This window comes from Podarcis raffonei, chromosome 7 (genome assembly GCF_027172205.1).
Source record: "Podarcis raffonei isolate rPodRaf1 chromosome 7, rPodRaf1.pri, whole genome shotgun sequence".
NCBI lineage: Eukaryota > Metazoa > Chordata > Lepidosauria > Squamata > Lacertidae > Podarcis > Podarcis raffonei.
Window position 1 is genome coordinate 288,919 of NC_070608.1, and position 25,681 is coordinate 314,599.

General features: G+C 57.7%; 1 protein-coding gene and 1 non-coding gene across 2 annotated transcripts in view; both read right to left on the bottom strand.

Annotated features, from left to right (window-relative positions):
• Window positions 1-219: 219 nt before the first annotated feature.
• The window catches only part of PLEC (plectin), a 120,459-nt gene continuing 94,997 nt past the window's right edge, over window positions 220-25,681 (bottom strand). The window contains exons 44-78 of the mRNA XM_053395664.1: window positions 25,037-25,196; window positions 23,781-23,865; window positions 23,145-23,395; window positions 22,634-22,753; window positions 21,677-21,784; window positions 21,056-21,274; window positions 20,752-20,955; window positions 19,146-19,365; window positions 18,629-18,855; window positions 18,243-18,365; window positions 16,891-16,992; window positions 16,308-16,409; window positions 15,440-15,595; window positions 14,950-15,105; window positions 14,657-14,854; window positions 14,157-14,285; window positions 13,340-13,510; window positions 12,187-12,342; window positions 11,853-12,059; window positions 11,547-11,666; window positions 9,772-9,941; window positions 8,926-9,085; window positions 8,585-8,788; window positions 7,559-7,684; window positions 6,780-6,923; window positions 6,032-6,220; window positions 5,125-5,245; window positions 4,655-4,824; window positions 4,109-4,271; window positions 3,093-3,247; window positions 2,786-2,860; window positions 2,295-2,412; window positions 1,217-1,401; window positions 738-954; window positions 220-348 (exon numbers count right to left, since the gene is read on the bottom strand). Of these exons, the coding sequence (XP_053251639.1) occupies window positions 323-348; window positions 738-954; window positions 1,217-1,401; window positions 2,295-2,412; window positions 2,786-2,860; window positions 3,093-3,247; window positions 4,109-4,271; window positions 4,655-4,824; window positions 5,125-5,245; window positions 6,032-6,220; window positions 6,780-6,923; window positions 7,559-7,684; window positions 8,585-8,788; window positions 8,926-9,085; window positions 9,772-9,941; window positions 11,547-11,666; window positions 11,853-12,059; window positions 12,187-12,342; window positions 13,340-13,510; window positions 14,157-14,285; window positions 14,657-14,854; window positions 14,950-15,105; window positions 15,440-15,595; window positions 16,308-16,409; window positions 16,891-16,992; window positions 18,243-18,365; window positions 18,629-18,855; window positions 19,146-19,365; window positions 20,752-20,955; window positions 21,056-21,274; window positions 21,677-21,784; window positions 22,634-22,753; window positions 23,145-23,395; window positions 23,781-23,865; window positions 25,037-25,196 (5,437 nt within the window). The 3' untranslated portion in view covers window positions 220-322. The remainder of the gene's footprint in view (window positions 349-737; window positions 955-1,216; window positions 1,402-2,294; window positions 2,413-2,785; window positions 2,861-3,092; window positions 3,248-4,108; window positions 4,272-4,654; window positions 4,825-5,124; window positions 5,246-6,031; window positions 6,221-6,779; window positions 6,924-7,558; window positions 7,685-8,584; window positions 8,789-8,925; window positions 9,086-9,771; window positions 9,942-11,546; window positions 11,667-11,852; window positions 12,060-12,186; window positions 12,343-13,339; window positions 13,511-14,156; window positions 14,286-14,656; window positions 14,855-14,949; window positions 15,106-15,439; window positions 15,596-16,307; window positions 16,410-16,890; window positions 16,993-18,242; window positions 18,366-18,628; window positions 18,856-19,145; window positions 19,366-20,751; window positions 20,956-21,055; window positions 21,275-21,676; window positions 21,785-22,633; window positions 22,754-23,144; window positions 23,396-23,780; window positions 23,866-25,036; window positions 25,197-25,681) is intronic.
• On the bottom strand, window positions 12,446-12,579 carry LOC128418124 (U4 spliceosomal RNA). The gene has a single exon (XR_008331665.1). It is a non-coding gene; the product is annotated as a U4 spliceosomal RNA (small nuclear RNA).

A 25,681-nucleotide genomic window follows, 5' to 3' on the forward strand; every position in this document is an offset into this window, starting at 1 on the left:
CCCCTCCCACAAAGGCATTTGCATATAATTGGGGGGGGGGATCTGGGTGCCTGCTCTGGAGGGTGGATGGGGGTAAAGCAGCCGGGCACTGAAGGAGGGGGGTGGGCATGGGGTGAGGTGGGCTCTGCCACCTGCTCAGCCTCCAGCTGGCCAAGCGGGTTGATGCTGGCCACCAGTTTGCGCCCTCTGGGGGTGGGGGCGGCAGAGCTGCGTGGTGGAGGCCTCTGAGCCCGTCTCCCGCGAGGGGGCCCTGCCCCGACTGGCTCCGGGTGCCACAGTGGTCAGGATGGACGGCCCGTCTTTTCCGCAGAGGCTGCGTCCTTCAGGGCGGGGGGCCTCCGGGGGGCTCTGGGGAGGAGAGGCAAAGAGGAAAGCTCTGTCAGGGACGCTTCAGTGGTGACTCCTCCATCGCAAGGGGCTAGACTAGATGGCCTTTGGAGACCCCTTCCCAGAAATCCCCCAGGGCAGCTGCACCCAGCTGCCAGAGCAAAGGCCCCTGCCTGCCCAGCCCTTGGAAGGGGAGACGGGGGGGGAGTAGGGGGCAGGACGTCCAGGTATGGGGCAAAATTCAGTTTCTGGAGAGGAAGCAGCTGGGTGAGGAACAAGCTGGTGGGTCAACCTGCCCCACGGGGAGTGGGCCTCCTCTGAGCCACCCCAGGCGATGGGGCGACTGGGTTGCCCAACAGCTTCCTCTAGTCTAGAGAGAAGACCCTGCCCCCCTCACCCTCCTTCCTCACCTGGAGGGGGCTCAGCCTCAGGCTCCGCCCTGGCTCCTCCTCCACCCTCAGAGGCTCCTCCTCCATCCTCAGAGGCCCCTCCTCCATCCTCAGAGGCTCCTCCTCCATCCTCAGAGGCTCCTCCTCCTCCGGCAAAGGTCAGCTCCGCCCCGTCCGTCACCAGAGAGCTGCGGGAGTGGAGGCACCGATCCCCGGAGCGTGTCCTGCGCAGGACAGACTGCAAGGGGGGATACCATGAGGGGAGGCACTGGGGCAGCCCCTCTGCCCTCTGGGGGTGGCAGCCCCAGACAAGGGAGCCTTTCCAGGAGAGCAGGGCGGGGACAGCGGTGCCACTCTGACTCCCCAGAGCAAAGCGCCTCCAGCCGGACAAGGGAGGGAGGAAGGATGCCCCCCCAGCCAGGTGTTTGTGGGGACAGGCTAGAGGATTTGGTGCAATATTCCCCCCTCCTCCATCCCACCCCCAGATTCCCCCCCCTTACCTTCCTGGTGAGGGGGCTGCTGGGGGCTGAAGCACTGCTGTAGAGGCTGAGACTGGAATTGGAGCGGCTGGGGGGAGACAGCGCCTTGGAGGCGGGGGCTGCGGACTGAGAGCCGCCCCCTTTGCCCCCCGCAGGGTCTGACGTCAGGTATTTCTCATTGATCTTGAGGTTCGTCCTTCCCTTCACTGGGAGAGGAGAAGAGGTGAGTGCGGGGAGGCTGCCGCTTCCAGGCCAACAGCACAAAGAGAGTGCTCAGCTGGTCCCCAGCCGCAGCAGGATGAGGAGCACAGCGCCCAGGGCCTGGTGCTCCCACATGACACCGCAGCGAGAGGGGCTCCTCCTCCCTCAGGGCCCAGGACCCTCAACAAGGCAGGGTGCCCACATCGTCCCTGAAAGCTGTTGGGTTCACAGCCAAATCCCAAATACATGTTTTGGCAGACAAGCCCAGGTGAGCACAAAGAGGGTTCTTAGACTTCCTAGAGAGGACCCTCTGTGTGGTCACTTCTTGCCTCCTCTGGGCAGAAATTCCGTAACAAAGGAGATAATCTTTTATACTTTCTACTGCCTTTGAGGAGACTCACTCTCCATCATGTGTGACTGGGGGCTCTGGACACCCACAGCCTATATTGAAGGCAACTTATGTATTCTGTACCTGAGAAGTTTTCTTTCCTGTATTGTATATGCTGCCTGCACTGAAATGTAAATAAACCTTTCTTTGTGTATCTAAAAACATGTGGCTCATTCTCTGCAACGGAGGTGAAGAGCGGGAGGCCAGGAGACCACAAATAAAAGGGATAAAAAAGTGTAACTGCCTCATTCCTTAGTAAGCTGCAGAATGTATAAGAGTTTTATGTTGCTAAAAAGGCTTGGCAGCCCCCTACTTTTTGTATGTCGTCCACACAAATGGATCTACATTTTAATCAACAATCCGTTTCCCACTTGCCGCCTCTGCCTCCTGCTGGCCCACAGAGGGAGAAGCAGAGCCCCCTATTGCCCCCCCAAGTGAGCCTGCCAAGAAGGCCCAGGAGGTGTCCATGGAAGAAATGCCCCCCTCCCACTGCCGCCCCCAGCCCCTCACCTCTGCAAGGGTCGTTCTTCACCAGGAACTCATCCAGGGCAATCCAGCCTCCGCCCACACGCACCATTAGGGTGCTTCGCAGGATGCGGACCATGCGCAGCTGCTGTGACTCCCCAAACTGCAATGGGGGGGGACGCAGTGAGCCGGAGGAGCCAGAGGAGAGAAAGCCGCCTCTCCATGAAGGAGGCTGCCAGGGACACAAGAGACCCCCTTGCGGGGTTTCCTTCTGACAAGCGGTCCAGCTTTCTGCCCCAACCATCCCAGTCCCTCTGCCTGGCTGCTCCCAGGCCTGGCGGGACTTTGCAGGAGGGCTACCGGGTGGGCGCCACCTCCTCTAACCACTGGATTGAGAATCCTGGAGCCCTAGAACCCCAGGGGCCTTCTAGTTCAGCCCCCTGCAATGCAGGAGTGCACAGTGGCCCCTCCTCTCCAGAAGCCCAGCAGGCCCCTGTCCTGGGGGGGGGCGAGGGGGCTCCTGGCCAAGCACTTACTCTGTACCGGTTGGCACTGATCTGTTCCACCTGGAAACGCTTCTCACAGTTGCACTGAGCCACCTGCCTGTTCACCTGGAAAACAAATGGAAGTGGTGGTGGGGAGGGGTCTTCTCAGAGAAGGAGGAGGTGAGGGTCAAGGGCTGGCTGGGGGGGGGAGGCCGAGTGGGGGGGCTTTGCCCCACCCAACCCCCTGCCCTCTGGGAAGACTCCTCTTTGCAACGTCCTCTGACAGTTGCATCTTAATGCTTTGTTGCAACCGAGTGGCGGATGATGCTTCCGAGGCCAGTATCTCTCCGGGCCGTACCTCGTCCTGGATCTGGTCCGCATCAGCCGCCTTGCGCAGGATGTCCCGACTGGGGTGCAGAGCACTCACAAACTCATAGTAGTCAATGAAGCCATCCCTGTTCAGGTCAAAGATGCTGGCCACAGCACTCATCTCCAGCGGGTTGGTGGGGAATTCTGGGGAGGGAAAGAGGGGGGGCTGGGGGCTGGCCGGGCACTTGGGCCCCACCTGCCACACGGCGAGCCCACAAGCCAGGGAACTGCCACCAACAAGGCATGGCGAGCCTAGAATGTGGAGGACAGCCCACAGGGCACAGCTGGGTGGGTGCTCCACTGGGGGCTAAGGAAGGAGGGGGGTCAGAAAGAGCAGCTGCTGCCAGAGAGGAGGGGTCTCCTCTCCACATCCCACTACTAGTCCTGCCATGTCCCCAAGTGTGCTGAGTTGGGGGTCCGGCAAAGTGAATGGTCCCAAAGCAGCTGGGGGTCAGGTACCAGTGCAGTTAACTCTTTATTCAAAGGAACCAAAACAGCTCAGGCCCAGTGATCCCAGCAACTTTCCCCAGTAGGTCTTGGCCCAATAAGGCAGTTGCAAGGACTGAAGACCCCCGCCCTCCCACAGCTGCCGGAGTCCCCTCCTCTCCAGGGTTTGTGGCAGCTCTCCTCCTCCTCTGCCCTTTCCGTTTCTCTGCCTGTTCTGGGAGACCAGCGGTTGCAGCAGGAGGGAGGGACCCCCTGGACTCTTCAGCAGCCGGTCTCCCCTCCTCTCCTGCCTCTGAGTCTGCACTGCCCTCTGCCACAGCCTCTTCCTGCTCACTAAGCCCTGTTGCCTCTTCAGCTTCCAGCGCCTCCTGCTCCCACTGCTCCCTCTGACCAGGCATCCTTGTCCCACCACCAATTCCTGGGCCAATTCTGAGCCTTCTTCCCCTGGGGGTTCCCCGGCTGGCGCACCACTCCTCTGCATCCAGCTGGTCCATGACACTGGGGAGGTGTTGCCCCCCCTCCTGCCCCTTCCCAGGCACTTGGCCCTGCTGCACTCACTGGAGGAGAGGACGCTCTCGATGAACTCCTGCTGGGTGATGCGCCCGTCCTGGTCCCGGTCAATGCCCCGGAAGACGTCCAGGATGCGAGATTTCATCTGGCTGATCCACTGCATGTACCGCTTTCGCCAGACCGAGAAGTCAAAGTGGGCAAACTCCTCCAGCTGAGAGAGAGAAAGATGGGGCTGCTGGGACGGGGCCAGGCTCCCCTGCTCCCCACCCATGTCCCCACCCATGGGAAGGGGGGGCAGCAGCAGAGGATGGGCCTGGCTGCAGCTGGATCCTGTCCAAAGGGGCCCATCTCACCCAGCTCCCCCCCCATGAGGGGCCCATAAGCAGCTGCCCAACCCAGGTGGGGTCAGGAGGGAGGGAGGGGGAGGCCTCTTACCCTGCAAGGGGGTTCAGGCTGGGGCTTAAGGTTCAAGGGGTTCATTGGAGGGCACCCCCCAGACCTCCGCCCTACTCAAGCCCCACCCTCAGCTGCCTCTTTTCCTCCCAGCCACGCAGAGCCAGGACGGTGGGCTCCCCGCTCCCCACCACCCCTTACCTCTCGCTGGCGCTGCTGGGCGTTCTGGAGCCGGTACTGGCGGTCAAGGGCCAAGAGCCAGAGCTGCTGCCAGCGCTGCACCAGCTGGGCCAGGAGGGGGCTCTGGGGCGCCAGGTCCTCGAGGGGCACAGGCCGAGCCCTGGGGGAGAGCTTCCTGGTGCTGCGCCGCCCTGCAAGAGAGGAGCGTGCCTGGCTGTGGAGCAGTGCCCCCCCCCAGCCCTCAGCCCAGCCCCCAAATTCTCTTCCTCCCTCTCTTCCATCCAGTGGAGCTGAGTGTTGGAAGACTCAGCGAAGATAAAAGGAAGGACTTATTCACACTGATCAGCGTTAATCTGCGGAACTCCCTGCAGGAAGCAGCAATGGCCACTAACTTGGATGCCTTGAAAAAAGCATTGGGCAAATTTGTGGAGGAGGCAGCAGGCAGGCCTCTTTCCAGGGACACACATTGGCCTTGAGGGAGGGGCACTTACGGGAAGGCAGCTTGCGGGAGCCAGGGGCCACCCCCCCCGCCTCAGGGGCTGTCTTGCGCTTGCAGCTCTTGGTGACCCTCTCCACATCTGGCTGCTTGTGGGTCAGCTCCTCCATGAACACCTGGGGGGAGAACGAAAGGGGGGAGGGAAAGGGCAGCCGCTCCTCCCTGCACGGCGGGGCCACAGGGAGGCTGGCTCCACATCCAGCTGCCTCAGTTCTTTGTCTCACTCCTGCAGGGGTGGGGTGGAGTTAGCCCCCTCCCTCTGGGGTGGTGGGGAAATCTACAGTCCAAATGACAATTACATTTGTTAAATGTGCCTGTAAAGGGCTTAAGATTCACAGAGTTCCTGTATTCCTAGAGAAGACAGGTCTGTGTGACGTCACACACCCCACACCCTGTGGCAGGAAATGGGAGAAAGGATTTCCATCTTTTCCACTTCCTCTTTGCCTCAGTCTCCCTCTTCCTTCAAGCCAGCGATGTGATTAGCCGCACAAGCCTGGCTCATTTCGGAAACTGATTTTGCATTTTGTAACTAAGACGTATTTTACCTGTGTCCTACTTTTTGCTGCCTGCATTGAAATGTAAGTAAACCTTTTTGTTTGTACTAAAATGTGTGGGTCATTCTTCGCAACGGAGACAGTGGGGAAAGGTAGGCAGACCACAAATATATTGGGATAAAAGGTATAATCGACTAAGTCCTAGCTTCCAGTAAGTGGCAAAAGAGTTTTTACTCTGCCAAAAAAGGGCTTCACAGCCTGTTTACTCTCATATTTCTGACCCACACATGGGACAGGAGGTTTAAATTTCAATTTGCTGGGTTCATCCTCATTCCATCTCCCTCAGGGCTTCCCAGCCAGAGATGCCCACAGGCACCCAAGGCTACAAAGTCAGGGTGGGCCACTTACCCCGTGCTGGGCGCTGAGCTCCTCCAGCTGCTCTGCGTCCTCTGGGAGGGGCTCCTCGTCCCGGAGGCTCAGGGCTTCCTCAGCGGCCGTGATCCAGTCCATGAGCCGCGCCACTTCCTCCCGCTCCGCGGCCAGAGAGGCTGCCTGCACCTGCAGCCGCTCCTCCTGCTGCTGGGCCCAGCTCAGCACCTGCGGGGCACAGAGGGGCTGGTGCCAGGGGGTCCCGGGGCAGGCAGGCAGGAGGGGGACTGGCACTCAGCCTGGGCCTGCCTCCCTTAGCCTCCCCCTCCTCCCCTGCTGGCCCCGAAAGAGTGGGAGGTGGCACAGCTCAAGCCAGGCCCCCTTTTAGGGAAGTTTTGAAGAGACACCCCCTGCCCCTCCAGCAGCTGGAACTGGTTGCATGTCCGTAGCAACAAGGTTGTGTGTTTCTGCCCTGATTCAAGGCTGCGGCTGGAGCCTGCCCTCCCTCCTCTACCCGTATCTCATTCATTCGTTGCTTTTGACTCACACCTTTTTCTCCCAGGAGCGGGAGGTGAAATACATGGTTCCAGCCCCCCGCCAACATTTAATTCTCACAATGACCCTGTGAGGCAGGTAAGGGTGAGAGAGGTATGAATTGTCCCCCAAGGTCACACCCAGTAACAGCTTAATGACCGAGTGGGAGAATTTGAACCCTGGTCTCACCCAGGTCCTAGTCTGACACTCCAACCACACCCCTCTGCCCTCGCCCTGCGGGCACCACCCTCACCTCCTCGAAGCGACTCCTGGAGACAGTGACCCACGACCGGATGGTGATGACGGAGTCCGGGTGGGAGGTGCTGAGGATCTCCTCCCCCAGGGAGCTGATGCACTCCAGCTGCAGCTGCTGGCACTGGAGGCTCTGCCTCAGATCCTGCAAGCAGAGGGGAGGGGCGCTCAGCGCCATCCAGCCAGCGGGTGGGTGCAACCTGGCACAGGCTCCTCCTCTGGGCATGGCGGGATGGGGCCTGTTTCTGTGGGAGGCTCTGCAGCCAAATCACAGATTGAAAGATGGCTGGAGAGTCACAAACAGGGGACTCTGTGGTGTCAAATCCTCTAAACCTTTGTGGTGGGAAGGAGAAGAATGGAAACTTAATCTTTGCTTCTTCCTGTCCCTACACACCCTTTTTTCTACCTGCAATGGGGGAAGACGTTTCTTTGCTCTCTCCATTTTGAACCAGACTATGGTTTTTTGTAGCATTTAAGGATCACTGTATTCGTAGAATCCTGGCAAGACTTGGATGTGAGTAAATGTATTTTCTTATTTATTAAACAGTTTGAGAGTGGTTTCTTTGTTAAGAGGGAAACATAAAATGAGGAGAAAATAATCTAAATCTGCCTAAAGCAACCTTGGGTAACATAATTTTTCCAGAAGGTTATGCAGCCTTGTCCCAACAGCTTTCTCAAGAGGAAGGATTGCTACTGATAAATATTCCCTCCTATTCATCTAATTCCTTCCAAGGACAAGGGGTGGGGAAGGGGCTGCCTCCCTCCCCAAGGGCTGCCCACCTGCAGCTGACTCTGGCACTCCTGCACAGCGGCCTCCTCTGACGGAAGGGCACCAAACTTGATGGACTTCTCCAGCTCAGTCAGGCGCCCCAGGAAGGAGTTCACCAGGGCATGGAACTCCTCGGCCTAGAAGGAACAAGAGGTTGGCATCACAACGGGGAGACCCATCTGGGCAGGGCTGGTGCCCCCCTCCCCAAGGAAAGGGTCCTCCCGCCCCACCCAGCCACCACGCCTGCATAGAGGAGTGGGTGTCCCAGCCAAGGCAGGGGTGCAGGGGGGCAGGTAGAGAAGCAACGGGGGAGCCATTGGCAGCAGCAGAGAAGGGTTCAGGTCGCTTTCCTTCCCCCCCCTTCCCCCAAAGATCCTGGGCTGGCTTCCCAGGCCTGACCAGAGGGAGGACCCTGATGCTGTGGCTTCTCCAGTACCCCTCCTTCAGTGGCTCCTTCCAAGCGCTTTCCATCCTGAGGGTCCTGAGCACCAATTCTCCCACAAAACCAACATCCAGTTCATTCTCAACTGTAGCTTTGTTTTTCTCAAATATATGTGTTTCTGCTTTGTTTTGTCAACGAGAAAGCTTCACCACCATGCAAGTGCCTACCAGCCTCTGAGACTCTGAGGATCCTGGCCCTCCCTGAGCCCTCGATCATGGCTGGTCTGAACCTGAGGCCGGCTGGAGAGCGATTGGGCTGCTTGAGCAAGACGGAGCCCCAGGGAGGCAGAGACATCGCCTTGCCCAGAATCCTTTGCCAGGTCCACATCACCAAGCCTTCCTTCCCTCCCTGCTCTTGAAAGGTGGCTAAGCGAGAGCAGCTCAGAGCCAGCAGCCCACACGCTCCAGAGTAAGGGGGCTTGGTGTGGGCCTAGGCAGCCTGCTCCTGACCTTGGGGAACAACCCAGCCCCCGCCAAGCCGCCTGGGCCGGAGAGGAGAGCCACCAACCCAGGACCCACTTTGCCCATCTCCTGCCCACCTGCCATGGCTTCCTGGCTCACCAGAGCCCTCCTCCTCCTCAGCTCGCCCCACTTGCCTGCCGCAGGGCAGCCTCCAGCCGGTCCTGCTTGGAGACGGAGAGCTGGCAGACGATCTCCCAGCGGTGGCTCAGCTCTTCCACTTGGCTCTGGAGCCACTGGGAGTCTCCCGCGCCACCGCTGCTGCCGCGCATCAGATCCCGCAGGGAGCGCCTCAGCACCTTGATGCAACTGGCTCTCTGGCCCAGCTCCTTCTGGAAGACCTGCGGAGGGAGCGTGGGGCAGGCACATCCAGCGGCTGCTTCTGGACACTGCAGGCCCACCACCCCACCAAGGGGTCTAGGCACGCCTGTGCCCCCAGCCCAAAGTGGAGCGACTCCGCTGCAGACCCCCCACAGACCTTGTGCTTGTCCATGAGGGCACTGACCAGGTCCCTGTCCCCACCCACGGGGGTCTCCTCGGCCAGCTGGGGCTCAGCCCGGTACAGCCAGTCCATGAGGGTCTGCAGGGCATCTGTGAAGCGGCCTGAGAAGAGCAGACCTTCCTCCAGCTTGCGCTGCCTGGAAAACAGAAAGGCGGCCCAAGGTCAAGGGGCCAGCAGATTCTGGCCAGTGGGAAGGGGGTGGATGAGGGGAAGGCCCCCTCCCCGCTTTCCATGCAGAAGGCCTCAGGTTCCATTTCAATGGGAGGGAGAGACCCCACCCTCAAAACCGGGAGAGCTATGGCTGCCTGCCAGCGCCAACGATACTGAGCGAGATGAACCAGTAATCTAACATGGGAGGTTTGATCAGCAGCCAAATCACAAATGCATGATTGCAGGAGATTCACAAAAAGAGGACTGCATGATGTCATAGCCTCCAAAGTTTGTGGTGGGGGAGGGAACAACAGAAAACGTAATCTTCCTGTCACAGCTCACTCTTCTTCTTACCTGCGATGGGTAGGATATCAGTAAGCTCTCCACCAGACAAAGAACACCATTTTGAATTGGACTGTGGACTTTCGTCCAACTTTTAAGGATCATTGTCTGCCTGATTTTCATCACAGTAAGCGTTGAACCCTGGACTTTTGATGTGAGTAAAGCTTGTGTTTTCTTGTTTACTAAACCGTGTGAAAGTGATTTCTTTGTTTAGAGGGAAACATAAAACAAGGAGAAGATAATCCAAGTCTGCCTAAAGCATCCTTGGCCATCATAATTGCTCCTCTCTCTAGCCCAAAGCCCCACCTCCACCCCCAAATGCATACCCACCTCTCAGCCGCCCGGCCACAGATGGCCTCCCACTGGCCCCTCAGCTCCCCCAACATCTCCTCCAGGGTTTGGGTGTCGTCAGGCAGCAGGGCCTTCTCCCGGAGAAGGCGCCCACTCCGCAAGGTGGCCTCATAGACCGGGCGCTTGGCACGCAGCCCCTTCTGGAACTCCTGCGGGGGGGGGGCAAGAGAGGGCAAAGGGCCCAGTCAGGAGAGCAGGGAGGGACACGGAGCACACCCCTCCTCAAAAAAGACCCCTTGTTGCTCCTTGAAATGCCAATGGGAAGGTAGCTCCTTGACCAGGAGAGCAGATATGGCTTCACGAGTGCACTCCTGCGAGGTGGGCCACAACTGCTCCCAAGGACAGCTGGGGCCAAGGTGGGTTTTGACATGAGTCCGGCCAGGCTCCCTTCCCACTCCTGACTAGGCCTGGGCAATGTATCACTATATCGCCCAGGACAGGTCTGAGGGGCAGACCCTGATGGTGGCTTCACTCAGCAGATATCTTGGATGAAAGCGCCACCGCTCTTGATTCCTTCCAGTGGCTGCTGGTGGCAGAGGGACTCAGGAGTGGCAGCAGTTTCACCAGCAATTATAGTGCTGAGTGAAGCCGCCATTCCACTCTGCCCTCATCCTGGCAGAAGGAGAAACAAGCTGCACCCGGGAGGCGCCAATGTAGCTTGTTCCTCCCTCTGCTTCTTTAAGCAGCTTGGCGGAGGAGCACATGGCTGCCCTTGTCTCAGCCAGGCAGTTTTAAGGAGCCTCCAAACTGCCAATGGCTTGCATTAGCTGGCGGCCGGGTGGGGGCTCCATAACACTGCTCTGCTGAGAGGCGCATGGTTGCTGCTCCTATCAGCTGAGCAGTTAACGGAGTCCCCAGCCCATCACTGTATTGTGTGAGCCAGCAGTAGGGTGGGGCCTCCATAAAAGTCCTCCTGCCCCTCAGCTGAGGGGCTTTTCCAGCTCGCTTGCAAACCAGAGAAGCATCGAAGCTCCCATAGCTGGCAGGCGGGAAGCTTCATGCTCCCCAGCTGAGCAGCCCCGATCCGTCTGCTGCTCGTGTGCAAGCCAAAGAAGCATTGGGGCCCCTTAGCTGGGGAGTGCAGAGCTGCTTCCTCCCTGGCGTGGTGAGGGTCCCAATGCCTCACAGTGCTGTGGGAGGAAGCAGAGTTTTGAACAACACAATGTATCGCCAGGTCACAATGTTTGAAAACCTGACATCGCCCAGCCCTCCTCCCGACATGAGCCCAGGATGCCGGGCAAGGTGAAGCACCTGCCTGACCCAGCAGGCAATTATTGCACCCTTGGTGTGGGGCAGCCATGATGCACAACGGCCACCCTGGCCTGAATTTTGTAGCCAATAAGGGAGAGGCAATGAGCGTCTGGCTGGGCAGCGAAGGAGAGGGCAGCCCAACACCCGGGGAATCAAGCAGAGGTGGGGGGGGGGGCTACCTGTCAGGGAGGCTTTACAAGCAGCGATATGTGTGCAACTCTAAAGTGAGCCAAAAAGGCACAAAAGGGGGCAGAAGGGGGCAGAACAGGGTGTTTGCAGGCTTTTCCAATCATATTGAAAAATGGGCGTTCCAAAGATATGAGATTTCATGCACAATGACCCGGAATGCAACCCCTGCACAGACGGGGAGCTGCCAGTAGTTGTGATTCCTGCATTGCAGGGAGTTGGACTAGATGACCCTTAGGGGTCCCTCCCAACTCTGTGGTCAGGAGGATCCAGAGAGGCCTCCAAGGGACACTCACACCCACACACGCCGCGCTCACCTTGTGTTCCTCCAGGAGGTTCTTGATCTCTTCCTGGCTCACGGCAGCGTTGCTGCTCCCCTCCAGGTCAGGCTCCACCTCATCCAGCCAGTCCAGGAGCAGCTGCCAAGACTCGCTGAACTGCAGGCCAGGGGGGGAGGGGGCTGCGGTCAAGTCCCCCTCATGCACACCCCCCCAGGAGCCCACCCTCCCACCCGCCTGTATCTCAGCAGCGCCAGGGCTGGGGCTTTTCCCCATGTGCCCACAACCGCCCCCCCACGAGACAGGAGGCTGCCCAAAGGGCCATTCCCCCCGCCACCGCCATACCTGCTTGGTGCGCTTGCGTGCCTCCTCCAGCTGGGCCCCCCTCTCGCCCACATGCTGCGCCACCTTGGCCAGCCGCTCCTTGGCGTTCAGCACCAGGCTGTGGATGAGGCCGCAGTCCTGCTTCCGGCTGAAGCCCTTCATGCGCATGGCGACCACCTCCAGGCCGGCCAGCTTCTCGCTCTGCGCCTGGGTCTCCTTGGCCAGGGCCTGGGGGGGAGGGGGGAAGTGGGGCAGCTGAGCACCCCTGGCCCTGCACCCACAGGAGAGGGTGCAGGCGCCTCCCACCCGGACTGCCCACCACAGGGTCTCAGGCCAGGGCAGGTGCGCAGCTCACCTTCTGCTCCTGGATCTGGCTGGTGACGGTTTCCAGGACGTAGCTGGGAGGGGGCAGCCCTGCCAGGGCCTCCTCCGTCCTCCCCACCCACTGCAGCAGCTCCTGGGCTGTGGAGTGGAACTCGGTGCTGACCGTCAGCCCTTCGCTGAGCTGCTCCTGAGGGCAAGGACTAGTTGCTCAAAAAAACATTCTGCAAGTTCTGCTCGACTCTATACTTTACATGGCTTTTTATGTATTGTGGCTTGCCGTTGTTTATCTACCTTAGGAATGGTTTATCATAATTGTTGAGAGTTTCTGTTTAATTATTATTTGCTGCTATTTTTTTTTTATTATTAGCAATAATTGTGCCTCGGATTAACCTCATTGGCTACGATACTGCCACTGCACAAAGCTTATTTGCTGCTATTTTGAGAGTGAATGTAATTGTGTTCTAATGGATCACTGAATGTTACTTTATTTGATGCACGCTGTTTAGTTTAGAGCCACATTTTTTATTATGACTTTCTTTCACTGGATCAGATTGTTACAGGACATGTGATCTTTGTTGCATATTTTGTTGTTTTTTTCCTGCTGGTAAACTGCCTCGGGTGTAGCAATGTATTATTTATTAAATTTCTATACCCCCCCCCTCAACTGAGGATCACAAGGCAGTTTGCAATACAAAAACACAAAAATGCAGACCACAAACAAAAAAAATACCCCTCCCCCAGTTCAAAAGGCCATAGACTGTTCAATTAGACGCAGCAGTTCTCAACAGGTTGAGAAAGGCTGAATTAGAGAAAGGCCTGGGCAAAGAGGAATGTTTTTGCCTGGCACCTAAAGACAGGCAACGAAGGTGCCAGGTGAGCCCCCTGGGAGAGCATCTCACAAGTGGGGGGCCACTGCCAAAAAGGCCCCTTCTCGTGTTGCCACCCTCCAGACCTCAAGCAGAGGAACAACAAAGGGCCTCCAATGATGACTGCAGGATCAGGATTGGTTCATGTGGGAAGAGGTGGTCCTTGAGGAACTGCGGTCTTCAGCCACTTAAAGCTTTAGAGGTCAAAATCAGCAAACTGAATTTGGTCCAATTTGAAAGGCAACATACAAATTAAAAGAGGATTGCAACGAAATCCAGGAGCCGACCAGCCCTGGGCCTCATCCCAGCGCCACTCACCTTCCGCTCCTGCACCAGGCTGGCAACGCTGGCCCACTTCTGCTCTAGGATGCTCAGGCTGTGCTCCATGCTGGAAGCCCGTGGGGGGTGGCTGGTGGCCGGCAGGCGCTGGAGCTGCTCCCGGACGCTGTGGTATGTCTGCTGCTTGGACTCCATCTCTCGGCACAACTCCTGCCAGAAGGGAAGGGCAGATGTGAGGGGCTGGGCATGTGGGGGGGGGTGAGAATCTGCGGTGGCTCCTTTGCCTTCCTTCTGTCTCGGTGATTCAGGTGAAGCAGGAATAAAGAAACAGAAGGAGCTGTCAAGTCTGGGCGGGGGGATAAAAGGCCTTGCTGGATGGATCAGCAATCTGACTTTGCAAGAGGTATGAGGGTCCCCTAACACACACAGCCCATGTAGAAGCCAACTTTTGTATTTTGAACCTAATAAGTTTTCTTATGCTGCCTGCATTGAAATGTAAGTAAACCTTTTTTGTCTATCTTACTAAAACATGTAATTCATTCTCTGCAAGGGGGGTTAGGAGGAAGGACAGGGCAGGAGGCCATAAGGAAAAGGGATAAAAAGGTGCAACTGCCCTGTTCCTGCGAAATATATGTGTTTTACTCTGCTAAATAGGCTTTGCAGGTCACTTACTCTTTGTAGTTCTCCCACACACCTGTAATAGGACGTTTAGATTGTAATATACAGATTTAACTCTCAATCCATCTCCTATATAATGTTTGATGTTGGGTTGTGTTTTTATATATGGCTGGGGAAACCCAGTCAGATAGGCGGAATATAAATAGATAGTAGTAGTAGTATTACAGAAGGGACTCACCAGATGTGCTGCCAGCTTGTCCTTGGTGGTCTCTGGGTGATCCCAGCCTGGCTTGGAGAAAAAGAGCTGGAGCTCCACGTGTTCCAGCCACCGGAGCAGCTCTGTGATCTCCAAGGTCAGATCCTGCACCTGCAGGCGGAAGAAGCCCTGAGCAAGCCAAGCTGAGCCCCTCAGAGGGTGGTTCATCTCCACAGAGCCTGAGTCTTCCTTACTGGCAGAAGACTCCAAACCCCACTAGATGGCCCTTTGGAAAGGCAGAGTCCCCACAGGCCAGTGATGGGGAGACGGGGGGGAGGGGTTCCTTTCCCCTGCGTCTCCCTTAGTGGATTTGGGATGACACCCCCCAAAAAATCTGCAGAGGGTAGGGCAACGTAAACACAGAGATAGACCACCATCACCACATTTCTCCCCCAAAGCCCCCGTTCCTGGAGGGCGGGTGCAAAGAGAGCCCTGGGCCTGACCAGAGGGGCTGCATCCTGCCCCCTGCCCTGTGGAACTACCTGGCTGAGGTTGTTCTCCAACTCCAGCTGCCGACTCTCCATCTCGCCCAGGAGGAAGTCCCAGCGCTGGCCCAGCTGCTGGAGGCTGCCCTGGAGCCCCTCCACCGAATCCCCTGCCCCAGAGAGCACCAGGGCCTCCCCGGCCTCCCTCACAGACTGGACGGTCCGGGTGCGAGAGACGACATCGTTCCGCAGCACCTGCCCAGGTGAAGAAGGCCGGCTCAGTAGGCTTTGCCCGGGAAGGTGCCAGGGACCCCCGGCCCCTCCCTCGCTTCCTCTGCCCCCCTCCTGACCTTGTGCTTTGCCAGCTCAATCTCACAGCTCTGCAGGTCCAGGCTGAGGCCGGTGGGGGCCTCCAGCTGCTCTGTGGTGCGAAGGAGCCACTGCAGGAGCTCCTCCAGCTGGTTCTGGAACTGACCCAGACCCAGGAGGGCGGCTTCCAGGCGATGCTGAGGAGGAGACAAGAGAGGGGTAGGACAGCCTCCATCAGGGCAGAGGCTGGCCTGGGCTTGGCACAGGTGGCCCTTGGCCAGGAGCAGAGGGGAAAGAGCCACAGGTGGTTGAGGAAGACAGCCAAGCTGCACACCAGAGAGAAAGGAAAGCCGCCCCCCACTGGGCCACTATTCCATTTCTCAGACCCACACCTGAGCAAGCAAAGGGGCAACTCCACCCACCAGCCACAGGAGGTTCCTCTCCTGAAATGCTCTCTCGGCCCCTGGCGCAACACCCAAAGGTCAGGGGCACCCTAGTCCAGCCTTCACACTGGCCACCTGTCGTCCTCACCTGCCGCTTCACAATTTCCTCCTCCAGCCAGTTCCAGCGGTTGCGGAAGCTGCAGAGAGCGCTGGGGGCCCCCTTGATGTTGGCCCCCCTGGGGCTCACAGGGTGCCGCAGGCTTTCCACATCCACCTTGACCTGGCATAGCTCTCGCTTGAAATCCTGGGGGGGGGGGGAGGGGACAGAGCAATTTATTTATTTTTGTTCTCCTCCAGAGATCAATCTCCATTTTGAACTGGACTATGAATATTTGCAACACTTAAAGATTATTGCATGCCTGATTTCCATCACTGAAATTGATGAACCCTGGCAAGACATTGTGAGTAAACATTGTATTTTCCTGTTTACTTAACAGTCTGAGACTGGTTTATCTGTTAAGAGGGGAGCGTAAAACAGGGAGATGATAATCCAAGTCTGCCTAAAGCATCCTTGGATATCATAATTGTTCTAGAAGGTGAGGCAGCCTTGTCCTAATAGCTTCTAGAGATAAGTTGCACATGGAAGGTGATTAAGAATGCAGCTGAAATAGATATTTGCATTTTCACGCAAGAGGAAGGTTAATGAATAAATAATATATCCTCTCCTACTCATCTACATCCATTCAAGAGAACCATCCCAGGTGGTCCCTCGGCACCTGCCCAGCACACCTTTTGCAGCAGCATCAGGTGGGAAAGAGATGGTTGGTCCAGGTCTCCACAGTGGCCAGGGATGCATTTTGCTTCTAGTCCTAAATCACTCTCTGGTTAAAAGAGGGAGCTCATGGAGTGCAGGGAGGGGTCCACTGCCTGCCCCACTGTACACCCTGCCCCATAGCTACAACCAAGGAGTCCAGAGCACACAGCCCACCCCTCCACTTCTGAGCATCCTCCCTTACCTTGAGCTCTGAAAGCTGCTGCTTGACAAGGTCCAGGTCCCCCCCGACCAGAAACTCCTCTGCAATCTTCAACTCAGCCGCCTCCAGCCATCTCAGGAGCCTCTAGGGAAGTGCGGAAAGGGGGGGGGGTCCCAAAGAGGAATAAAGTCTGGCAGCCACAGCAGAAGCAGCAGTGTGTGTGTGAAAGTGCTCTGGGGCCAAGCGTAGCCCCTCTGTGGGTGGCAGCGCAACGACTGAGTCACCCCCAGGACGCCTGCCCGGGCCAGGAGGGGTGTGAGCTGCTGCCTGTCAGAGACTGACTCTGGCTCAGTCTGTGGGAACAGCCCAGCCAGGGAGCCTGTTGAGCTGACTCTTGGCCAGGAGAGAAGCTTATGGGGCGAGGGCCAAAGCCTTTGCCACAAAGGAGTTATTTCAAAGACCGGCTGGGGGGGGGGCAAAGGAAGGGGGCCAGGAATACTCTCCAGCTCACCCTATAAGGACCAACAGCCACAGGTTGCTCCCCATCCACCTCATTAAGGCTGTGGGTATTTTTGCCCCAGGGGTCCACCGCATGGCCTGTGCCCAGGTAAGAGACCCTCCTCACCTCCATGGTCTGCTGGTAGTTGAGTGAGGCCTGCAGCTGCTCTTCCAGGCGGGTCTGGCGTTCGCCCCACACCCGGCTCAGGCTGTTCCAAGAAGAGTAGAGCTGCAGAGAGAGGAGTGAGAGAAATATGGGGGGGGGTTAAGCTGCAGGGTTTTGGGAGGCCAGTCCCCATAGGGTCTTTCACATTTGGTGGGCCAACATCACACAGGGACCCCGTGCCAGGCTGGCACCCTGTGCCCAAATGCATCCCATAAAGTGCACCCATTTGTGCTCGTGTCCTCTGTATTTGCACCCCCCTCACCCCCTGGGATTTGGCACAGAGGCAGCTGTAGATTTTACAGCCAAGTGACAAATGCATGTTTTGGTAGACAAGCACTGGGCGGGTACACAGAGAGTTCTTAAACTTCCTAGAGAGGACCCTCTGTGTGTGACGGGTTCTTTTGCCTCCTTTGGGTGGGAATTCTGTAACAAAGGAGTTAATTCCTTGCACTTCCTTCCACCTTTGAGGAGACTCTCTCTCTCTCTGCGAAGCAGACCTGTGTCTGGGGGCTCCAGACACCCTACTGTGAGACTATCAACTTTCTTTTACAGGCAGTTCCTCATTTACATGGGGGCAACCTTCCAAGGCACCACGTGCTTACATGTAATTGCATATAAATGGAACACCCGTCGGAACACCCATTGAAAAAGCCTGAAAACACCCCATTCCACCCCATTCTGCCCCTTTTTGTGACTTTTTTGTGATGTTTGAGGATCGCTTTTGGGTTCAGCACAATGCACGTATGTGTGGTCATGTCCATATTTGTGTAAATGGGGAGTTGCCTGTATTGTAACTTAAAAAGGATTTTTTTGCATACTACTTTGCTGTATTTGCTGCCTGCATTGAAATGTAAGTAAAAAACAATAATTCTGTTTAGCTTACTAAAAAGGTGTGGTTCATAATGTGCAATGGGGTTGAGGGGGGAAGGACTGCAGACCACCAATAAAAGGGGATTCCTAATTCCTAAGTTTTAGTAAGCTGTAAAATATATAACTGTTTTTACTTTGCTAAAAAAGCTTCACAGCCCGCTAACCTTTCGTATTTCTCCCGCACATGTGGGATAGGAGATTTAAATTCTAATCTACAGATTTAATCCTCAATCCATCTCTTACAGTGGCCACCACATGCCCAGCTCAGCTTTGCTCTCTCATCCATCCAGGCTGCTCTTGGCAGCCCTTCCAGGGTGCACAGGGTCAGTTCTTATGTGCCTAGGCCAACAATGGGGCAATGGGGCTGCCCCCTTGGCAAATGGCCCACACTGCCCGTACCCTGTGGGGTTTCCCTGCCTTAGATGTGTTCCTCCCCAGCTCACATCATCTAGGCTCTTGGTGACGTCCGGTTTGTCCAGATCTCCACAGGACGACATCAGCTCCATGCCCAGGACGCCCAGGGAGTCCAGCTCGTTCAGCAGGGAGTCGATCTCTTCTCGCAGGGCCTGGAGGGGGAAGGGGTGATGGGGTCAAGGTCCCGCCTCTGAAACCAGCCCCAGGAGGCCTCCTCACACACAGAAGCTGCAGCACGGCAAAGCTGAATCACTGCCAGCGGGAGCTGGGAGCCGGACGCAGGGCAAAGCCAACGGGGCAGGTGGGCGGGGGCCATGGGAACACCTCCCCTGCCTGCAGTTCCCAGGATCCCTCTGGGAGAAGGAGCCTGGTGGGGGCTGATGCAGGAGATGGTTGCTGAGCAATGTCCTGGTACCTGCATGGCCCCAAGCCTGGCCTGGATGGCCTTGGGGTCCGAGGCAGCCTCCTCCGGCTCCAGCACCACCTGCTGGATGTCTCCCAGGGTGGCGGCCAGGTCCGAGAGGCCCTGCCAGAAGCGGTCGGCCAGCACCAGCAGGCCCTGCAGCCAGTTCTCCCGCTCCTCGCTCTGCTCCCAAAGGACCTTCCACTGGCTCAGCAGCTGCTCCACACGCTCCTGGATCCCTGTCCGCAGGAAGGGGGGAAGGCCAAAAGAGAGGGGTCCTGGGGCGGCCTCAGCAGGAAACCGGCCTCCCCCACCCCAAACAGGAGAGGGACTCATGCCCTCTAGGCCCCCCAGATTTGTGACCCACAGGGATCCTGCTGTGCTCAGGGCAATGGCCTCTAAATCTGAGCAGTGGGTTTCTGGGGAGCAGGAAGGAAGAGACCCAGAGGCTCTGGCCAGCCCCACAGCAGGGCCAGCTGCTTGGAAGAGGGGTTTCTGCGTCTGGCGCTGGGGAAGAGGCCCTGCCTACCTCTGTTTCCGCTCGCCTGCACGGTGGCCAGCAGCTCAGCCCCCTGCCCGCGGAGGGTCTCCAGAGCCACTCCCAGCTTCTCCAGCTCCGCCAGCCGGAGGCCGTTCTCCCGGATCTGCTCCCGGAGCCAGGCGGAGTCTCCCCGCACCGCAGGGGGGTCCCTCGTGCGGCTCTGCAGCCTCTCCAAGCTCTCTACCATCAGCTCCATGCGCTCCGACAGCTGCAAGCAGGGGCACAGCAGAGGGTTGGCCCAGCCCCACAGGCAGCCGGCTGGCCTCCCACTGACCCACCCAGAGTGGGTACTGGGCCCCCAAGTCTGGGCCGCGCACAGCTGGAAGGGAGCCGACAGCATCCGAGGCTCTGGGGAAACCGAGGCACATGAGTGGGAGAGCCCTGCCGGAGTTGGAGCCTGGCAGCACCTTCAGCCCCAGAGTGCCTGTGGGTCTCCATGGGGGTCAAGAGAAGGCCTGTGGCCCTTATGGCTGAAAATGGGTCCGCCCTAATGTCCCAACGGGAGCCATAGCATTGGCCTGGCTGCAGCAGCCCCAGCCCGCCTCTCCGGGCCTCATCCAGCCCAGACGCTGGTTGATGGCATCTCCTTGCCATGAAGAGATGCCAGGCCTGGATCCTCCAAGCACACCATGCAGGCAGAGGAAGGAGGTGAAGCCATCCAAGTCATCTCATGGTTTGCCGCCCAAATATCTCACCTGTCCGTTTACACTGGACTGAGATTGTGCCTAGTACATCTCGCCCCGTGGATTTGTTAGCTTAGGGGAAAACCCTTTGTATCTGCATTGCTTCAGAAGTATAATGTGACCTAAGCCAGCCGGGGGGAGGAGAGGGGAGGGTGTCAGACCGGGACAGAGCAGGGTTCGAATCCTCCCACCTGGCCACGAAGCTGACTGGGTGGCCTTGGTTGAGTCTAGTTTGGTTTCAGCTTGTGGGGTTAAAAGGAAGAGGAGAACCATGTGCCCCACGGTGGACCCCTTGGGATGGAAAGGCAACAAACAAACGAAAAGCTTTCACAACTCAGCTTCCTGGGTTTGGGTGCTCACTTGGCCGAAGCCGGACGTTGCTGCTGTGTGAGGCCAGAGGTGCCGGCCTGTCGGGGCAGCAGGGAAGTGGCTGGCCCAGGTCTGTTCCCACCCCCCACCGCTGCCATGCCCGTGTTAGGATATAGTTCCGTTCCACCTTTAGAACAGGCATGTGGAGTTGTTGTATGTCACATGTCTGTTTACTTCCAGTATAGTTTGCTGGGCACTTCCGTTGTATCTATATATGCTTTTCCCTCTGCTGTTTGCTTGGACACGAAGGGAAGCAGACATGTTTTCCCTTTGTTCTAATGCTGAATAAGCGCTTGTAAATATGCCTACATATGCCTCTGTCCTCTACTTCTGTTGCAAAGAGTTCTTACCTCTGCTGGCTTGCATGCTCAGTATCTAAAGGTCTCTGAGGCTTGAGTCGCAGTTTTGATGCTGTTCTGAGAACCGGAGTTCGCCCGGCTGCCAGCCGGTGGGCTGGAGCCAGCTGGGGGCCTGCCAATTGCCCCCGTCTCCCAGGACACATCCTAACAGCCTGCTGGCCCAGAGACCGTCCGGCTGCTCACCTGGCTGTATCGCGGAATGGCCTCCTCCAGCACAGCTGCCGCCTGGCGAACCCTTTCCCGGATGCTTCCATACTGCTCCTCGGCCGCCTGCCAGCCCTGCTGGAAGGGGGCAGCCTCCTGTGGACTGAGCTCAGCCAGCTGCCCCGACAGCCGTTGCAACTTGGACATCAGGGGCTTGTGCTCTGCAATGGCCTCTCGGAGACCCTGTGCCAGGCCGGGAGAGAAAAGCGGTGAGGACAGAGGACCCTCAGCCTCCCCTGGCACCCTCAGCCCCCCCTCCAGTCTCCCTCGACCCCCCCCTCACCTGCAGCAGCTCCTGGTGCTCCCGGAAGGCCTCGCAGCTGATGCCGTCGGGGGAGAACTGCCCCACTGCCCGCTGCGTCTCCTCCAGCCACGGGCACAGCTCCTCACGGGCTTCAGCGAACTGCGCCAGCAGAGACTGGGCACGCTCCAGGCGCAGGGTGCAGGCCAGGCTCTGGCGCAGGAGGTGCTCCGAGCGCTCCTGCAGGGGCCGGACTGAGGGCTGTGGGGCACACGAGGCATCGGGGGGGGGTCAGATTGGAGGACAGGGAGGGCACCCCCACCTGAGGCATGGCCAGTCCTTCTCAGATCAGGCTCTGCAGTTCTGTTGATGGGAGGGGGAAGGAAAAAAGGCCCCCACATTGTCTCCACCCACCCCTGACCCAGGCCTCTTAGCCAGCCCTCTGTTTTTAAGCAAAAGGGCAAGTATCAAAAATCTTTGGATTTTAGGTGCTCTAAAAAGGTGCTCTGCGGACAGACTGGAACCAGCTCCCAACTCACCTCCCTTAAGGGAGTGGGGTTGGAAGGCAAGCAAAAGGGTTAGAGCCCCTCCAGTGACACCCAGTGGCTGAAAGGGGTATTGCATGTCAAGGGAGCCTCCCCCTCCCCACCCCACTGGCCTCACCTGGAGCTGCTGTTGCACTTCTGGGGGGCAGAGGCTGAGCAGTGGGTCAGCGATGGCCACCAGCCGTTCCACGAGGCCGTGGTGGTGCAAGATCTCCGCCGACAGGAGCTGGGAGATGGGGAGAGTCACCATCAGGACTGGGCCTCGCGAGGCCCCTTTGCCAGGGCGGGTTTGCCCCCAGAGTGGCCCTGGGGAGAGCAGGGGGGTCCTTGGCCCCTGGCGGAGCTCCTGTGTGCAGGGCAGACCTCTCCCTCCCCCTGGACGCCATCCCCATCGGAGGTGCCCTGCCTGGCCACTGCTGGTGAGACACCTTCTTCTTCTTTGGCGATCCCTCACAGCCGAGTAAGATTTTCTTCCATTAACATGGTCTTAACAGTGAGTCCGTAAGAGACTGTGAAGGCCAATTCTGGATCCACACGTCCTTCCACAGTGGGAGTTGATCACGGTGTGGATTTGCCAAGCGTGCCTTCCTCTTAGCACATTTCTCCCTTGCGTCCTGAGTTCGAGTGTCTTCAAAGCCCAGGACACCTTTGGTCAAGGCTGTTCTCCAGCTGGAGCGCTCGCAGGCCAGTGTTTCCCAATTGTCAGTGATTGTACTACGTTTTTTTAGATTTGCCTTGAGACCGTCTTTGAACCTCTTTTGTTGAGACACCAGGCCCTGAGTGGCTGCCGTATGGGGGCGGAGGCTTAGATGTTAGACCCCTCCCCACCCCCTACAGTCAGCTGGGGGCCACAGGGAGGAAGGGAGAGTCAATGGGGAGAAGGAGGAGCAGCCCAGTCCCTCCAGTGCTCCACTGGCCTGCTCAGCTCCCAAGACCAGAGGCATTGTGGCAACACCCTAGGTGCTGGCCTCGTGGAGAGGCACCCAAGGGTGCCCCTGCAGGACTGGGCTGCCCCCGGGCAGGGATCCACCTGCTGCTCCCAGCCAACCCTCCCTCCCTCTCCCCAAACACCCACCTTCAGATCAGCCAGCTGCTGCTGGATGGCCTCCGCTTCCAGGTGCACCTGGCCCAGCTCCTCCAGGTGTGTGCTCAGGTGGGACACCTTGTCCATCTCGGAGCCCAGCACCTGCTCAAACTGAGACAGAAGAGAGGGCCTTCGGGAGGAGGGCGCAGACAGACCACTCTGGGCAGGGACAGAGGGCAAGAAGACTCAAGGTGGTTCCCTTCTCTGCCCACAGTGGGGGGGGGGGTTACAGCCTAGAAGTCGCTGGGTGAGACATGTCCTTCTTCTCTTCCAGAAGTTCTCCTCCTTCTCCAAGGAAGATCTGGCAGCTCAGCAGCAGAGAGTGAGGGGGCAAGTCAGGTGTCCCCTGGGGAAGCGCTCCTGGCTGCCCCAAATATCTTGCCTTAGGGCAACAGGCCCTCTGTGTCCATGACCTCCTCACATGGCATTGCAGGGGTTGGACAGGATGAGCCTTGGGGTCAACTCTGCCGTTCTATGACTCCTTCCCTGAAGTGCCCATTACCTTCTCTCTGTCTGAAGCACTGAGCTGGCGGGTCCCGTCATCGTCACCCCCCGGCTGGCCCCCCTGCGGTGCCAGCTCCTTCTCCAAGCGCTCCAGCCACAGGGCCAGATCCTCCTCCGTGGGGCCCAGCCGGCAGGAGGCCTCCAGGGTCTGCTCCAGGCGGTGCAGGATGGCAGCGCTGCTCTGGCCCACCAGGAGGAACCTCATCCGCAGGGAGTCCATCTTCTCCTGGGCCAGATGGGCTTCCTCTCCTGGGGGAGGAGAGCAGCACCGGCTCATTCCCAGGAGCTGCACACCCCATCCAGCCCCGAGACCAGAGAACCCAGGGCCCATTCCCAGGAACCTCATCCTGGAGAAGCTGAGTTGCCAGAGGAGCCATTGGGGCAGCTGGAGGAAAAGTCTTTCCTGCCCCACAGCAGAGCAGCCCAAGAAGCTCCGCGGGTCTAATCTGATATCTGGCCTTCGGTGCAGCCAGACTGGTGTGACCCACGCTGGGTGGAGCACTGTTTGTGGGGGGCTTTACTTCTGATGCTGCCAGCCCCCCAGCTGCCCTGCCTGCCCTGCTCCCCCACAGGGTCACCTCTTGAGGGTGGGTGTTTCTGGGGAGCCCCAAAGTCACTGCCGTCCTCCACTTGCCTGCCACCATCTCCAGAAGCCTCTGCCCGTGCTCCAGAGCCCGTTCCAGGTCAGCCGTCTTGGACCGGATTTCCTCACAGAGGTCCTGGAGGGAGACAGAAGCAGGCAGAATTGGTGCAAAGAGACCCCCTCCTTCACATGGAAACTCCCCCCTCCAAGAGACCAAGAGGCAACTGAACTGGCTCTGGTGGTCCTATGAGGTCTGGAAGTCTGGAGAGCCTCAGCTTCCTGGAGCCCAAGTCCCTCCTGCCTGCCCCATGCCCACTGCAGTGGGGCACGTGGAAGGAGAGGGCTCAGGAACAGGGTGGGCATGAAGGGGGTGAGGAAGACATTCTTCCCGAGGTCATGGGGTGGGGGGCTTCTGTCCCCCCTCACCACGTCTTCCTCCATGCACTTCCAGTTTACATCTTGCTGCTCCCCAGATCCTTGAAGAAATGCTTCTGTGTCTGTTTGCCAAAGGGGAGTTTGTGGGTCTCCTTGGGACCTGGTCACAGAACGTGCAGTCTGGGGGAAAGCCAAACCCCACTGCTCTGACACAGACTGGCCTCCTTTTTGGATGATATAAATCTTCTCTCCAGACTCCTTGTTGTGTCTGGGCTTTTATAGACTCACCTTAAAACCTTGGTTACATGCAATGGCTTCTCTGTAATTTGTTTTTTATATTGAATATTCTCTGTGTATGGTTTGTGTAAACAGCCTCGGCTCAGTAAACCTGAAGGAGCATCTCCACCCTCATCGTTCAGCCCACACTGAGGTCCAGCGCCGAGGGCTTTCTGGTGGTTCCCTCACTGTGAGAAGTGAGTTTACAGGGAACCAGGCAGAGGGCCTTCTTGGTGGTGGCGCCTGCCCTGTGGAACACCCTCCCATCAGATGTCAAGGAAATAAACAACTGACTTTTAGAAGACACCTGAAGGCAGCCCTGTTTAGGGAAGTTTTTAAGGATTGATGTTTTATCACTTATTATTATTATTATTATTATTATTATTATTATTAATTTATTACTGTTATTATTCTGTTGGGAGCTGCTGAGAGTGGCTGGGGGAACCCAACCAGATGGGCAAGGTATAAATAAATAAAATTATTATTATTATTATTATTATTATTATTATTATTATTTAATTGTTTGTATGGTTATGGGTTTGTCTGTCCATAGCTTTATGGTAAATCAATAAACAACCAATCAAGAAAAGACCCTGACTTGGGTCTCCTTCCCTCTTGAGGCTCCCAGGCCACTTCCCCCTCCCAGGCCGCCATACCTGGACTTGCTGGAGGGCTCCCTGCGCCTGGCTGAGGCTCCCGTTGGCTCTCCACAGCTCAGCCAGCTTCCTCTCTGTGGAGGCCAGCCAGTCCTGGAAAACATCGACAGACTCCTGGAAGGTGTGGGCTGCAGGAAGGATCCGCTCCAGGGAGCTGTGCCTGTTGGAAGAGAGAAGCGGCAGGGTGGGAAGATGTTGACGGGAAGAACCTCCAGCACCAGCCTCACCGGACCCAGGAAGACACACAGCCCTGCGCAAAGGCTGCCTTTCGGCCACAGCAGGCAGCAAGGAGCCATGAGGACCAGCGCCATGAAAAGGCAGGTCCAGGGCTCGTGGCAAGCAGGCCTCCCCCTGCCCTTGTGGCCTGGCTGGTCCAACGGATTGAGCTGCCTCTTCCTTGTGCTTCTGGCACACAGAGACCAGAGCAGCTCAGGGAACGCAGCACAGAGAGAAGCAGTATATTGGAGCCTCTTTGCAGGAAGAACAGCAGCAGAAAGCGCCCCCAGGAGGAGAAGGGAGCCATATGCCAGGGCAGGATGGAACAGTGGTGTTCCAGGAAGGCTCCATGTGGGGAGGCAGAAGGTGCCAAGGACTTCTGAGACTTGGCTGAGGACAGGAAGGAAGAGCTCAGAGGTGAAGCTGCTT